Source organism: Sciurus carolinensis, chromosome 12 (genome assembly GCF_902686445.1).
Source record: "Sciurus carolinensis chromosome 12, mSciCar1.2, whole genome shotgun sequence".
NCBI classification, from domain to species: domain Eukaryota; kingdom Metazoa; phylum Chordata; class Mammalia; order Rodentia; family Sciuridae; genus Sciurus; species Sciurus carolinensis.
In genome coordinates this window covers 86,150,381-86,166,018 of record NC_062224.1, presented here as the reverse complement: position 1 = coordinate 86,166,018, position 15,638 = coordinate 86,150,381, and the positions used below count along the sequence as shown (strand labels likewise).

The 15,638-nt window shown below is 49.6% G+C and overlaps 1 protein-coding gene across 2 annotated transcripts in view; it reads left to right on the top strand.

Moving 5' to 3' along the window:
- Positions 1-1,334: 1,334 nt before the first annotated feature.
- The window catches only part of Pkp1 (plakophilin 1), a 46,812-nt gene continuing 32,508 nt past the window's right edge, over positions 1,335-15,638 (top strand). Inside the window, exons 1-2 of one of the 2 annotated variants that reach the window (XM_047521200.1) lie at positions 1,335-1,780; positions 11,924-12,030. In XM_047521200.1, the coding sequence (XP_047377156.1) occupies positions 1,579-1,780; positions 11,924-12,030 (309 nt within the window). In that variant the 5' untranslated portion in view covers positions 1,335-1,578. The remainder of the gene's footprint in view (positions 1,781-11,923; positions 12,031-15,638) is intronic. The other variant, XM_047521199.1, reaches the window with a different exon arrangement.

Sequence of the window (15,638 nt, the reverse complement as noted above, 5' to 3'; positions counted from 1 at the left end):
GTGATGTCCAAAACTCTGTCCAGCCCTAGTTGTCAGTGACTGGAAGCAGAATCTGAAAACATCAAGTGAAGATAAAGGCTTGCAGATGTTGAATTTTTGTGTCAAATTATGACATGCTCTTGGTCACATGTCTGATTTATTTCTTGCTAAGTTCTTTTATTGTCCCTTCCTCTGCAGATTAGAAGGGTAAACTAAAAGTGACGTGTGTGAACTGCGAGAAGCAATTACAAATGATGGCTGTGACAGCATCACATAGCTATTGGAGGCCCCAAAATTAAACTGTCCAGACAGCACTACTACACAGTTCAGTGATGGATGTCCAGAGCGAAAGGACCGAGTCATTGAGAAGTGTGTACAAGATGCTCAATGTGACTTACTTTAGGAGAAAAGGCAGCATGTGATGCCTTTTAGAAAGATTCCCATCAAAGTACTTTTTAAAACCACTCAGCTGCTGTTACACACCAAATTCACTGGTGTGGTTCCTCCATGCCCGTGGAGGATGCTACATGAATGAAGCATCCCTGTGCATGTCCCCAGGGCATGAGTGTATAGGAGAAACCACACAGCAGTCCCAGAATACCAAGTCCACAGTAGGGTAATTTTAGAGATGAGATGGCTTCCCATTTTCAGTAAGGTTCTGGATAAGATTCAAGGGTTCATTTATCTGAAGTTAGCTGGCATTTACTCATTCATCCAAAGATATTTTTTATTGAATGCCTAAAATATGCTAGGCCTTGTTTTGGGGGCTCTGTATGGAGTCTTGGAGAATTCACTGTTCACATGGTGCAGTACAGGAGCACATCCAGCATGTCCACCAGTGAGAGATGCGCTCCTTTCCCGTTTTGTATTTCAGTTCTGGTCCTTGGTATGACCTTCCTGCCCTCATTTCACTTCCTTCAAGGCACAAGCTGCCTTAGAGCAGAAGGAGTGGTTACCATTAGACGCAGCAGCCCCTTTGGGCTGGAACTGTGCTTCCTCTGCCATAAGCACCCAGGAGCCCCCAGGGACAGGGCTGCTCTCTGGCGTGACTTCAGAGCAGAGGGAGATTGGCACCAGGCTCTTAGGGTGGGGGGCCTGGGCAAAGAGGCTCCCTTTTTCCTAGAGAGAGGTCTCCTCTGTTCCTAGGCTGAGCACATACTTTCTCCATGAGCCAGCAGGAGCAGAACAGAGGGGCGTCTCCTCGGGGCCTCACGTTGTGGGGGAGAGAAAGGAGGAGCGAGCAGGAACTTGACAGCATCCCACACAGGGGAGCAGCCCTGCCCCCAAGAGCGCTCACTCCGCAGCAGCAGTGCCCTGCAGCTGGGCGTCTGAGCCTGGCGGCGCGCAGCCCAGTGGAGTGGGTGGTGCAGGGCAGGGGTGGTATATCCTGTCTGACCGAGGGCGGGCCCTGCCAGTGCCTGGAGACGGACGAGCCAGGGTGGAGGCGCCAGGAGCAGCTGCCGGGAGCCCTCACGCGGACCACTCACTCTATGGCCATAGGGAGCCGCTGAGAGCGACCAGAGCACGCTCCGCCAGCCTCTGCACCGCACCTCGCCCGCGCCTCTGCTCTCCAGGTCCCGGCCCTCGCCTTCTGCCACCATGAACCACTCACCGCTCAAGACAGCCCTAGCGTACGAATGCTTCCAGGACCAGGACAACTCCACGCTGGCTTTGCCGTCGGATCAAAAGATGAAGACGGGTACATCGGGCAGGCAGCGCGTGCAGGAGCAAGTGATGATGACCGTCAAGCGGCAGAAATCCAAGTCTTCCCAGTCGTCCACCCTGAGCCACTCCAACCGAGGTAAAGGCCTGGCGCGTGCGCGGCCCGTGCACACCTCCCTGGTGTCTTGATCGGGCGGCGGGAACCGAGAGGCTGCGGGCTCCAGGCAGGGTCTCCGCCAAGTGGGAGCGAAGCTCCTGGCAGGGTGGAACCGCGACCGGCCACTGGCTAGCCGGTTCAAGAGCTCAGTGGCGCCCTAGTGGGCAAGGCTGGGTAGCTCCCTGGGGGAAATAGCCAGGAGCATCTGTCCAGCAGGCCGGGAGCCCGAGGGAGTCTCCAGCGCGTCAGGAGCCCTTCTCCATACTCCCATGCCTGGATCTGGACGGGTCTCTTCTTCCCGTTCTTGCTCCGGGGACCAGCCTGGCATTCTGTCTTGCCCTGCTGTGTGGTTCGCCGCCCCAGCGCTCCCCGAGGCTTGTGGCCACTTCCCCACATCCATTACCCTTCTGGGCTTCGCGATCCTCTGCGCCTTCAGCCTGCGGTTGGCACCCCGTGTTCAGATTAAGTGAGATCCTGCTCTTGGTGGGGCTGGTGCGTGGCGGCGACCTCGGCTGGAAAAATCACTGAGATCCGAGTGCGGGCCTGGGGGAGCTGCTTCGGGGCGGGAGGTAACATAGGAACCAGGACAGGGTCTTGGAACTCCCAGCATTCTAGCGGGAGCCTCGCACCAGGAAGAGGAAAATCTGGTTGAAATGCCATCCCAGGGTCAGTAAGCTAGGAAAGTGGTCTGAGCTGTTGTTTTCTTTTCTTTTCTTTTCTTCTTTTTTCTTTCTTTGAATCAGAGATGGAACCCAGCAGGGCTTATAGGTGGAACCACATTCCCAGCCCATTTTATTTTTATTTTTATTTTATTTTGAGACAGGGTCTTGCTAAGTTGCTTGGGGCTTTGCTAAGTTGCTGAGGCTGGATTTTGAACTTGTGATCCTCCTGCCTCAGCCTTCCCAGTCACTGGGATTACAGGGCTGCACCACCCCACAGGGCTGGGACACCCTTGTTTCTACAATCACTAATGCAGAAACCCCCTTTCCCACCGAATTTTCCCTACCCCACCCAGCTTAAGTAGAAACAAGCGTCTTATGGGAAGAGTATGGAATGACAGTGGCAGGATTGTGAATCCTCCTAGACCCAAAAAGACCTCAGCGAGGCTGGCAATGACTCTTTTCTAAGCTCGGTTCCCAGCCTCCGTGAGTGACAAGGTCCCTGACCGGAGGAAACCAGGAGAAAAGAACAGGAAGGAAGAAACAATACCTGACAAGGGGGACTGGTGGGTGAGGATTTTGAGATCAAATACCTTAATATGAGTGATTCCCAGTAAGAAGTCCACGTGTTAGCAAACCTTGTTTACTGTTTCTTTGTCTTTTATTGAGCTAAATTTAATAAAATGCTAGTAAAGACTCTGTATACTGCAAATAAACCCAGGGCAGCCAGGGCTTCCTTATTAAGTCCAGTCCTAGGACAGCCAGAGGCAGGACTGAGGCAGAAGGAGGCAAGAGGTAGACCCCTGCCTATTCTCCCACCAGACACATACACGAGCCCAAACGCCCTACCTCTAGCTTCTGGTCTCTCACTCCTCCACTCCTGAGTGGCCCCAGAGTAGAGGTAAAGACAAGGAGCGTGGCTATGACAGGTAAAAGCTTTTCTGCTCCCTGCGCCCTTTGCCCTTATTTCACTCCTGACTCTTCTGCCAGATTTCCACTCACCTGCCCCACTTCCCTTTTATTTAGTGCCCTGCTAACTACTCACTAGCCTCTTTTGAAAGTAGGTTTTAGAATGAGAAAGTGCCACCATTTCTGGCCACAGCCAGGGTACAACTCAAGTCTACCTACTCTTCTCTGCAGAAGACTTGCCTGTCCCATCCCCACACCATTCCACTCAGTCTCAGCTCCTGGCCCAAAACTCCAAAAAAATCTCAAACTGGCTCCTGGTGCCCCAAAGACAGGTCTCCCCCACCATGGGAACATTAGCTGTGCATCTGTCATCATGGAATGCCTTAGTTTTTGGTCTTTGTGGGCAACCTCCATCTGATGGGTCTCAATTCTGAGACCTAAGGAGTTGATCCTGATGGCTAATGCACACCTATCCAGAAACTCCAGGGACTGACCCTGTGGGCGTGTCTCCTCTACCCTCAGCCTCTGGGGAGGTTCCCATTGGGGGCCAGTTTCTCCATCGTCATCCTAGCTGGAAAAGGCTGTTGGGCTACTTGGAGCTGGTGTTTCTGGTTTGTCTGGCTTTGTTTTCATCAGATTTCTCTGTCCTCTCCATCAGAAACGCCCAAGCGTTTCTTATTTGCTCCATGGTTGCCCTGATGCTTGTCTTTCTTGTGTTGGTCTCTGTGCCAGGAGCCTGCTTTCTCTCTCGGGACGAGCTGGCAGCAGTGGAAGGACCCTGCCACCCGGATAGGCTTAAATTCTCCTGCGGTCTTCTCCAAAACCAAAGAGTCCGTTTCTCTGGGGTCTTTGATCTTCTTTGGCCTCCTGAGTCCTATCCAGGGTCCCCCGAGTTAGGAACTTCCACGCTAGTGAAGACCGGCCTCACCTCACTGGTTGACTGGCAAAGTGGCCACTGCTCCTTGTCCCTGGAGAGGGACAGTCAGGAAATGGCTACCCATGGGCCCAGTGATAGAACAGCTCTTCCTCAGAGCCCTGTCACTAGGGTTCTTTTCTGTCCTGTCAGTGAGTGGGGAGTGTGCCCTGAGGCCCAGGAGAAGGACCTCTGTGGAAAGAGCCTGGCACCAAATGCCCATCTCCACCCACGTGTTCCCTGAAACTCAGCAAACTAGGTGGGCATCTCACTCTGGTCACAAAGTCCCCCTGGGAGGGACAAGGGGGTCTCTGTAGCTGAAGACCTGCAGAAAGAGGTTGCTCTGACCTGCCTACCCATCTAGAACTGGCCCCCAGATATTACCCACTCCTCATGCTTTCAGGTCAGGGTATCAGGCACTTTTCTTTCCAGATGTGTGAAGAATAAGAGGAAACCGAGGGAGACATGGGATGAGACTGCTCAACCAAAGGTCTTTGCTAGGGAATCTTGCCCTCCCTAAGTTGGGAAAGGACCCCCAACTTAAGGTTGATAAGGAGCTATCCAGTGAGAATAAAGGGCTGGGCCTGGCTATCCAGGCTGAGAGGAATCACAGCTTCACTGGGAATCTGTTTCTAAAGCTTCACCCAAATCTCATTTGATCCGAAGTCAAACATCCCCACCACCAGGAACGCACATCACAAGCAAAATTCCACAGGAGCTTCCTTTCCATACCACTTCCTCCAGAGAAATCAGCACCTCCAGCACTATTGGCCTGCTCTGTGCGGCCTCTTAGACATATGGGATTGTTCGTTTCAGTGCTGGGCCTTAGTTCTCCTCCCCTCCTCAGAAGTACCATTTCCCACCTACAATGCAGTCTCCATTACCCTCTGCTCAGTGATCTGGTTGGAGCAACACTATTGAGGAGGTGTCTGGTTTGCCCTCCATGCCGCTTGCATCCATTCAGGCTCCTAGGGGGCGGCCTTGAGCCAGCTCCACAGGAACACGGTGAAGGAGCGCCCTGGGAACCCCCGCCTCTGGTGGCTTCTTGTGTTTGTGTTGGGCTGTGTCTCAGCATGAACCTCTGCCCAAGGAAGGTTCTGCTCATTCTACTTTCTTGAAAGTTGCCCTTACCTGACCATAGGCCATGGCTGGGCGTCACTCTGGGGTTGTTTTCTCAGGACCCAAGCTGAGATGAAAGATGATAAAGGGTATTTATGCTTTAGCTTGTTTCAGTGGCAAAACATGCTAATTAAACTTCAAATGAACTAATTCTTGTTTCTTTACCATGTATCTTGGCTTGAAGTTGGGGTTTTAGTCAGAATTTCTGCTGGCCTGTTACAACACATGCAAAAATGCCGAGTATTCCCTGGTGTTTGGAGGCAATCGCTGTTTGTTTCCATGGATCCCATCCTGTGCTAAACTCATTGGCAGAGAATTTTTAAAAATCTGAATTCCTTTCCCACATGCCAAATTATATGTACCAATATGCCCATTGTCTTAGGTGTAAAAATCTGAAAAGTACTTCTGTGACAGGATGCGACTTCTGAAAAGGTGTATGATGTTTGAATGAAAAGAAATGGACAATATTATTAGATAGATATCTATTCAGAGTTCTGTATAGGTCTGGGCCACACATAACACAGCACATGTTTTGCATACACTCCAAACTTGCATGTAGACACACAAACACATAGACACAAGGATGCATGCACACACACCACTGTATACACACACGTATACACAAGCACATATGAATACACACACCCACACATGTAGACACTTCTATAGATATGTACACATGTATACCCACACATGTACACAGCACACATGCACATACATATGTTGAACATGCACGCCCCACATGTATAATACCCTTGCTATGCACGCACATACATGGGTACACACAGATGCAGGCCCACACACACACACGCACACGCACACACACACACACACACCTGCTCATACACGTGTGCACACACACCTTGCAGCTTGTATTGCGGCAGGAGCCCAGCCTGGCCTCTGCCGCTGGCTGGTGTTCAGTGCTAGACAAGTCACTGCCTCTCTCTGAGTCTCTGCAACTGTCAGAGGTTGGCTTAGATCATGTCAGAAGAGCTTTGTGATGGCAACGCTCTTTGGAAGCAGATTTTATAACTTCTGGACTCTGCAAACCCTTTGCCCAAACTGCCTGCCGAAAGGCTCCTTCCCTCAAGGCACAGTGCTCCTTGGGTCCCTCTTGCAAACATCCTAATATCCAAAAATAAAGTTCTAATTCACTGTTCTCATACTTGGTTACACATTGGAATTACCTGGGAATTTTAAAAAATGCAAAAGCCTGGGTCTGGTTCTCAGAGGTTCTGACTTAAACTCCCAGCTGATTCTGTTTTGTGGCAAAAGTCAGGAACCATGGTTGTAGTTCCCTTCCTTCGCTCACGGCTGAACCAGTGCAAAGGATCACCAGTACCCTGACAGGTACACCTCTCTCTCTCTTACCCGCATGTGCGTGTGCAAACACACACACATCTAATATAGTAGTTGCTGGTGATGGGTTTTGCTCTGGACCCTGGCTAGGTAGCCAAGTCCCATTCCTGCTCTTGCCCATTCTCACCTACTGCCCTGCCTCTATGGCAGGCCTGTCCCCACAGGATGCTCCCACGCTCCACCTAGTCCTTGGGTTTGGTGGTGGCCATGCTTGGATTATCAGAAAGAGTCGCAGATTCCAACAGAATTGGGCTTGGCACGTCCCAGCAGAGCCCTGGGGAATCACGTGCACTGGTAAGGGTGAGGAGAGAGCACCCAGGTCACAGCAGCCCAATTTGTTTCGGCATTTCTGTTCTGTACATGTGCCCAGGAAAAGGCCAAGAACCACACCAGAGTCCTGGTAAGGTCGTTCTGAACTCCTCGCCCTCCTCAGGCTCCTGGAAGCTCCAGAGTGGGAAAGGCAGTCCTTAGTGCTCCCAGGAACCAGGCAGAGGTCCAGGAGATGGCTGGCTGGCCACTGACCCCTTGAGACGTGCGATCTGTCTTGCTCACACAGCCCACACAGTGCTCACTGCTAAACATCTCTAAGGGATGTTGTCTTGGAAGTATCTAATCCTTGTTACCTCATTTAAAGTCCCCTTGCTATGGGCCTAGACCTGGACAGAATGAGTGGAAGAGATTTCAGGGAATGAACTAAAGGCATTTTCAATGCTCAAAGCAGTGGGCTTCTTTCTCAAACTCTTAATGCTGAGTGATAGGTGGGTTTGACTCCAATGCAGAAGGAGCCAGAAGAGACCTCAGCTTCATATGGGAGACAGAAGCAGCAGAGATAAACCTCCAGAGAGGCTGACCTGTGACAAGTCCTCTTGCTCAGCAAAGGGGATAGATTTTGGGCAAGTGGAGAGCAGAAGGGCTTCCAGGTACCTTCTTCCCCTGGGGACTCCCTGTTGGTCATGTAGGCCAGTGTCCTGAGAGTTCCTCTGTGTAGAAGCTGGTTCTGGGATGTAGAAAGATGGATCTAGTTGACATTGATTATCCCAGCTTGAATTGGGACACCCAGACCCTGTGTTCTGGAAGAAGGCTACAGAAGGCACACACAGAGAGAGATGGTATACACCACGCCCTGAGGGACACACAGAATAAGGACAGCAGTGGTTAGACTGGAGGGCTGGGAGTACTCAGGGCTGGGTGGGGTCACCTTTCCTAGCTGATTTTTGTGCAAGGTTTTGACTACAAGGAGAGGGATTGGCTGAGAAGGAGAGAAAGAATGTTTCAGGTGCAGTGGGTGGGACCTACCCGAAAGCCTGGGGGTAGAAGAGGATGAGTCACCCTGCAATGGATTGCATGTCCCCATGGGAGAGAGAGAATTCCATTTATCCTAACAGGGAGCTGCCTCCATTTTCAAAGAGTTTGTAGGTAAGAAAGCTTGGGTTTCAGCCAACCATTGTCCAAGGCACCCAGGGGAAGCTGCATGCAGAGATTGATCATCCAAGTGGTAGATTTTCTGACTTGGTTTTGCACATTGAAATTTCACATTGGCATAAAATGAGACAAGCGGTGTGGGCAAACCAACTCCAATTGCTGGTATGTTAGGGAACGCTATAGATGCTTAGAGGTAATTGTGTGTTGACCTTGGGATCCTATGGGTGGGTGGGCAGATGTCTTTTGAGGACAATGTGAAGTTGAGCCAGATGCCAGCTTCACTGTGAACCTGCCATTTTTTTGCTCATGGTCAATCCGCCTGTTTGGAGAGAATAGTGGGAAGGCAGATGATTGACTGAGAGGACGGGGGTGATTCTGTGGGGTGAACTGGGTGTTAGGATCATCTCCCTTTACCTCCTCTGCAACCAAGAATCCTCCTCCAGGAGGTGGCTTTGGTTGTCTGAAACCGCACACAGCTCCTGTCTTGCCCCATTTTATGCCACCCATCGGAGACCTCTTTGGGTAGAGGGCCCAGTTGAATAGAATTCAGAGACCCTGATCCCATTTGGCATTGAACAGAGAAGTTGAACATCTGGGTGCCAAGCATCAGAAGACCTTCACCACAGGGCTGGGCAGGGGAGAAGAGTTGGTCAACAAAAAGGGCCAGCTTGAGCCAGTTAGCAGTGCCCTGTGCCCCAGATCCTCAGGAAAGCAGAAATATGATTCTTGCTTTGGAAAGTATCCAGAGTACCTGGTGGTAAAGACTGGTACAGGCAGGAGACAGAGATGGAGGTATCACTAGTCAGGAAAATCTTCCCAGAAGTGCATTCTATAGAAGTGGGGGAACGGAGTGGAGAAATGGGTGATCATGGTTGTGCTTGTTGAGAAGCCCCATGTTCTTGCTGTTGGACTTGGCTTTTAGAGAGCATCTTACCAGTCAGATGCCCTGGGGTCAGGAGCGGGATAATGGCCTTTCTGTGTAGTAGCTCTCTTACAGACAGAGCTTGCCTGCCACCTGCACCCCTCGGTTATCTGGCACACTGCTGGCGTGACTTCAGGTGTGTGGACTCCTTCCCTCCTTTGATACCACTGCCGTAAGTGCAGCTGCCTTCTGCCCGAGAGGCAGGGCTGGCTGGTGATAGCAGTCTTGGTCTCACAGGGAGCCAAGCAGCCCCCAGTTGCAGACAAGTCTTGAAGGGTGCTGATAAAAATTCCCTGGAGGGGCCCAGGGACCTTGGTCCAACCAGGTAAGAGTTACGGCCCACACTTCTTGTCATCAGAGTCACTGACTTTGGGCATTCTAGAGCATCCCACCCCTGCCTCTACATCCACGAGTGCACCCCTCCCTCCATGGCACGCTGAGCCCCTCACCTTCACACAGAGAAGAGCATGTGAAAGGGCAGTGAGCAGGTGCGGGGTGCGGGAGGAGGAGCGGCTTCATCTGATGACATGGAGGGAAAGTCCCATCAGGCTGATCAGGGGCGGAGGCCCCAGTGGGAACCTCTGGGGGATGCCTCTCCAAGTAGGAGTCTTCCCTGGGGCTCCAGAGAACTCTGTCTGTCACCACCCCAGATTTTCCATCTGGAAGCAACTGGCTGACCCATACCTGCCCTTTGATGAGAAATACCTCTCATAAGGTGAGAGCCAGAAAGATCTGGACTGCCAAGCCATAGCAGGGCTAAGAGTGGGCTGGATGGAAGGGAGGCTGTGAGACCTGGCTGTCAGCTCCCTAGAGTCCTGACTCTGTGCCTGGCTGTACCCCTTCCCTGTGAACACTGGCTAGTTCTAGGTGACTGAGCCCACAAGATTCCTCCAATTTTTCCAAGAAGCAGCTACGTAGAGGGTCAGTAGCTAGCTTCCTTCATCGTAAGTGGCTTGTAGTAAGTCAAGGCCAGGCAGGCCATGGCAGAGTCCCAGGGCTTGCTCACAGAGGAAGGTCCTTCAGTAGCGGGGCAAGATATAGAGGATTTCATGGATGGGTCCTCTGGAAGGACCTTGAGGCAGGTGGCAAAGGAGGCAGTGGTTAGTCTTAGCTGTCTGTTCTTCTTCCTTGAAAGCTGAGCTTGGTCTCAGGAGCAGTCAAGCCTTTCTAAATGCCACTGGACTTGTGTCATTATAATCATACAACCATGGAACACTGGCACTCTATGGGACCTTTGGGGTGCAGAGAAGCCAACACCCTCTTTTTACAGAAGAAGCAGCTAAGGCCCAGAGAAAGCATGTCACTTACCTAAGTGCCAGATGGGATCAATTTCAACACCCCTAGCCTCCCAGGTCAAGTTGTGATTGCCACAGCCCAACAGCCTTAATGTCTGTTGGCTCCCATGATGGGGAATGGGAGTTGGGGAAGTGCCCTCTTCTGTGACCTATGTAAGGGCATATGGCACTGGAGAGAGGAGGTGGCCCCAAGAAGGGATGCTAACCTCTTTCCAAAACTGCCCCTCTGATATTCCCACTGTTCTTAGCTCAGACTATCCATCCCCTGGAAAACTCTTGAAGTCTTAGTGGGGTTTGGCAAAAGAGGAGGGGCAGATAGGCCAGGAGAGACCACCAACCAGCCTTCCTCCCCCGAGACAGGGTTTCAGATGGGGAGTGTGACCATGGCTTTAGAGAAAAAAAATGTGCACATCCCTGCCAGGAGGCTCTTGCTAGGTCCCTCTTACCTTCATTCCCAGAGGCCACATTTAACAAGAATGTGGTGCAAGACCTGCTTTAGAAGTCTGGGTCACAGATCCAAGGCTTGCCCCTCACGGAACTCCCAGTCTAGCTGAGGGAATGGGCAGTGAGGGATTCAGACGTCAGGGCAGTATGTGCCTAGAGGCTGGTCAGAATGAACTTCCTGAAGGAGGTGAGTCTTGAGCTTGCTTAAAAAGATGAGTGAGATTCAATAGTTGTGATCCAGGAGGGAAGGCAGATTCAGCAAAGGAAATGATGTTCGTAAAGTCATGAGAGAGTTCTGCAGAGTTGGAGATGTCCCTTAGAGCCCCCACAACAATCTGGTGAAAGGGAGAAGCGTGGGTGGTCCCACCAGGAACCCCCAATCCAGTTCTGCTTTCTGTGATTCAAAGCCACTTTGCCCCTAATAACCCTAATGACACTCTGTCCTCCCCTGGAGCCTGTCATTTGTGGGTCTCCAAGCACTGTGAAAACATTAATTAATCCTCACCAGTCCTTTGAGGTTCATCGCTGCTCACTCTTCAGTTGGAGAGCCTCAGAAATGAAGGAAGGGGAGGAAGGTAACCTGGTCACCTGTTGGGGCTGGGCCTAGGTTTGAATCCAGAGTCCTTACCAGAATCAGACTTTCATCAGCCTTCACTGCTCTGTGGCTTTGACCTTGGGGCTCTGGACCTGAAATGTCGAGATCCTGCCTGCCTTCCCCAAGTGAGAAGTTGATCTTTGTGGAATACGGAGTTATGATTCCCTGGACTGGAACCACAGTGCTTCAAGACCCTCTGGCCCAGATCCTGACTTGTACGTGTCAACCAGCCTAAAGCAGCAGGAGAGCCATTAGACCCTCCAAAATAAGTCAACCGAAACTCTCAGTGTCCTCCTTGTGACAGCATGGTGGCCTTCCCTTTGGCCCCTGCTATGGAGGGAGATGGAGATTCCCCACCCTCCTCCTTTAGGAACTCAGATTGGACTCCTCCATGGGCATGTTGGATCTGGATGCTGGGGATGCCTTAGGAGGAGGATGGGTGAACATCATTGCCGTCCCTGTGGTAACCCCCTTCCTTTGCTTTCCAGGTTCCATGTACGATGGCTTGACTGACAATTACAATAACTATGGGACCACCAGCCGGAGCAGCTACTACTCCAAGTTCCAGGCAGGAAATGGCTCATGGGGCTATCCGGTAAGGAACTGCTTTCATTCAAAAAGACCTGAAATGTTTGTGGGGATGATTTGGGATTCAAGGTGGAGAAAGCCTGCCCTGGTTACTAAGAAATTGTGATAGAGGTCTTGGTTAGTGGGTCAGGGGTCATCAGTTCTGCAATTCTTTTGTAGGTGTCTCAGCATGTGTCTCATATTTGACTGGTTGGTTATATCTGAATGAATACTTTGGACAAAGCATAAAGAAAAGCATTTTAAAAGTCCATTTTCCAATATGTCTGATTCAATCATGTATTTAAAAGAAGTTTGAATTCTCAAAGTTAATTTATAGATCAGTTTAGCTGTTTCTAGGAAAATCTTGAAAGATGTTCCCTCTGTAGTGTGTAGCCAAGGAGGGACTCTAGAAGGTCCCCTGAGGCCAGGAGAACAGGTCCACTACAGTGACTCCTGCCAAGAGAGGTAGGTGCTGGAGTGGATCCTTGCTTAAATTTGTAAGTCAGACAAATTTGGGCTCACATTTGAGCTGTCACTCACTAAGCTTGTGGCTTTGGGCAAGTTACTTCAACCTCCAGGACTCAAGTTCAGGTAAAGCAGACATAACAAAATCTACGTGAAGGTATTGTCAGGATTAAATGAACTAATATGCATTAAAAAAAAAAAAACAGATTACAACAATTCTTAATATTTTAAAAAATTCATATGGGTAGAGATTATTCTAGATCCCTTAATCCTGGTTCAATCTATCTCTTCCTATGTGACTTCAACCCACTCTACCCATCTCCCCATTTACTGAATAGATACTTACTGAGCGGAACTTTGTGATAAGCATCATGCTAGATGCTCTTGATATAATCGTACAAACCAGTATAGTTTTCTTCTACTCTAAAATCATGGGTACAGGCACCCCCAAATTCTCCCAGTCCCCAAATTCTATGACTTTTGTTTATTTTCACTGATCTCAACTTTAGCTTGTCTTGTTCTTGGGGATCCTTTTGTAAGACATTGTGGAGATGGGGATGAAGATCACTTCTGGGGCTCTGTCTTCTTGGGGCTCCAGATCAGTAGCATTTGCTTTGAGTCATGTTGCTCACACATGCCATTCCTAATTGTCAAAGATCCTGGGGTCCTGGGCAAGGAAGGAGGTGGGTGGTTTATGAGTATGGTGTTCTTTCGTCATTGGTTTGATTCAGTTTTGGGGGGCTAATTTTTAGTGGCTGTGTCTTTCTCACATATTAGTTGGGGACTAAAAGTAAGAGAATTAAATCTGCTAAAGTTTGATGAACTTTTTTTTTTTTTTTAAATGATTCTTGATGTCAGCTGACACTCTTAGGTTAACACGAATGCAGTAGGGGTGACAGATCCGAGTGAGCCGGCAGATCAAGCACAGATGTGAAAGGGCTTTGACACAAAGGGTGATAGCCAAACAGACTCTGAGAAAATGTTTTAGTAATGTAGGTAAAGGGATTAGGTGAAACCCAAAGAAGACAGGTTGCTGGCCCAGCAATCCAAGTGAATAATCATGCTGACAATACAGATGTTATGTGTCTTTACATACCAGACGTTACCAGGTCAGATCTTAGAAATTTCACATTCTATCCTGGTTCCCCCACTCTTGGGACCACTCTGGACATTAGTTGTCTCATCCATAAAGTGGAATAGTCTGCTTTCCTCACAGGTTGATATCATACCACCCTAACTGTGAGGGTTATCCAATGGACAGTGTAACCATGGAAATTTGTAGAGGAACTCTTTGGGAAGAGGTATTTCTAAAATCGATCCTCATGTGGCCCATGTTGAGTGATTTGCTTCTGGTTAATTAACTCAATCCTCGGCTGTCTTGCTAGCTTTAATGCTCCCACCCTTCCCTGTGCCCATTTTCTGACAACCAGTGAAAATCCCTTTCCTTCCCCGCACCCTCAGGCCCCACCCTCTTCACTCTTTTGCTGGCAGGATGGCAGACATGACTCATGACAGGGTAGCTGCTGAGGCACGTCCCGTCTCCTCTCAGTTCAGGAGAGGCTATGGGAACAGGGAAGAGCTGAGCACACACGAGGATTTGGCAGAGGGAGGGGGGCCAAGCAGAGGAAGTGGAATAATTGATATTGGAGCCAGACATATAATCAGTTGAGCACTGGGCAAATCCAAACGGGGTTCAGGTTTAGGGAGAAGAAGAGCGGGAAAAATGGTAATAGAGATCTGTGGCATGAGATAATCCCATGCCTGTGGGATTTTCCCATGGATGGTACAACTGGCATGGAATGTTTTATTTCCCACCCTCTAGTGAAACCAATATGGCAGGTGAAGGCAGGGAGCGTGGGGCTCAGGGTGTGGCTCCACAGCACGAGCGTCGTCAGCATGTTTTCAGGAGCTTCTGAGAGCTGATGAAGGACCATTTCCTGCAGACACTTCATATTTACTCAGTCAGCCAAATGATATTGGGCAATTGCTGGGGCATGGCAGTGACTGAGGTGCACTGCAGAGACAGTTGAAAAGACTATGGCTTTGCCCGCACTGAACTTCTAGTCAAGTTGGGAGAAGCACTGAGGTCAACAGAGAGAGTGCAGGTATTAGTTTCTGCACTCCAGTATTACACCAGTACTGTGCCTGCTCAAAATCTCAAGATGCTTCTAGAACCTACAAATGTTTTCATTTTTTATTCTTTTTTTTCCCCTCTTTCTTTTTTGAGATGGGATCTCACTATGTTGCCCAGGTTGGTTTCCTGATTCCTGAGCTCAAGCAATTATCCTGCCTCTGCCTCACAAAGCTCAAAACACCATTCCTGGCTTTGACATTTTAAAATAGAGCTGTCTTCAGTGTACGTATTTTAGGAATCATACAAGAACAACTCTTATTTCTTTATTGTCATGACCTGTGTTTGACCCACTTTAAGCACTTCATTCCTCAGATTTGGCTCCAGTTCCAAATATGGAACCATCCTCAAATGACAAATTGTTGTCACCAATGAACATATATTTTATTTAAATATATGAAGTATTACCTTATAGTTTTGCTTTATATTCAATCAACAATAACCTTTTAATTTAAAAATCATCATCCTATTTTATTCTATGATCACCTATATCAGATTTAGTATTGACTGTAGAGAGTCTTGTAAGGCTTAAAACAAAGTCTGACATACAAAAAGCATGGAGGGAGTTAAGGAAAAGACTGGTCCAAAAAAGTCATTGGTGCAGGCAGTTCTTGACTTCTACTGGCTACCCCAGCCTCCTCCTTCAGAGACCAGGATCTGCTGGGGAACAGTGCTGGACCCGAGTCCTGCAGACCTCAGGGATTGGAGGGAGCTGGCCAGTTGGGGCAAAAGATAAGGCCGTTCATAGCCCCACTGCCTGGTCTCTCAGATGGACAGACTCAGCTCCAAGGCTCCAGTCCTCAGAACCAGACTCATGGATATAAGAGTCCCAACAGGGTTTACATTTTACAGTGAGGAAACTCAGACCCAGAGAGGACAAACTACTCCCTGAAGATCACACGTCTGCCTAATGGTACAGCCTCCATCCCTGACCTCTAACTCCCAGCTGATGGAGTTTGTCCTGTTACCCCCAGACATGCCCTTTCTGTGGTGATGACCTTTTTATGGGCTTTCAGGATTTTCAGATTTTAACACTACAC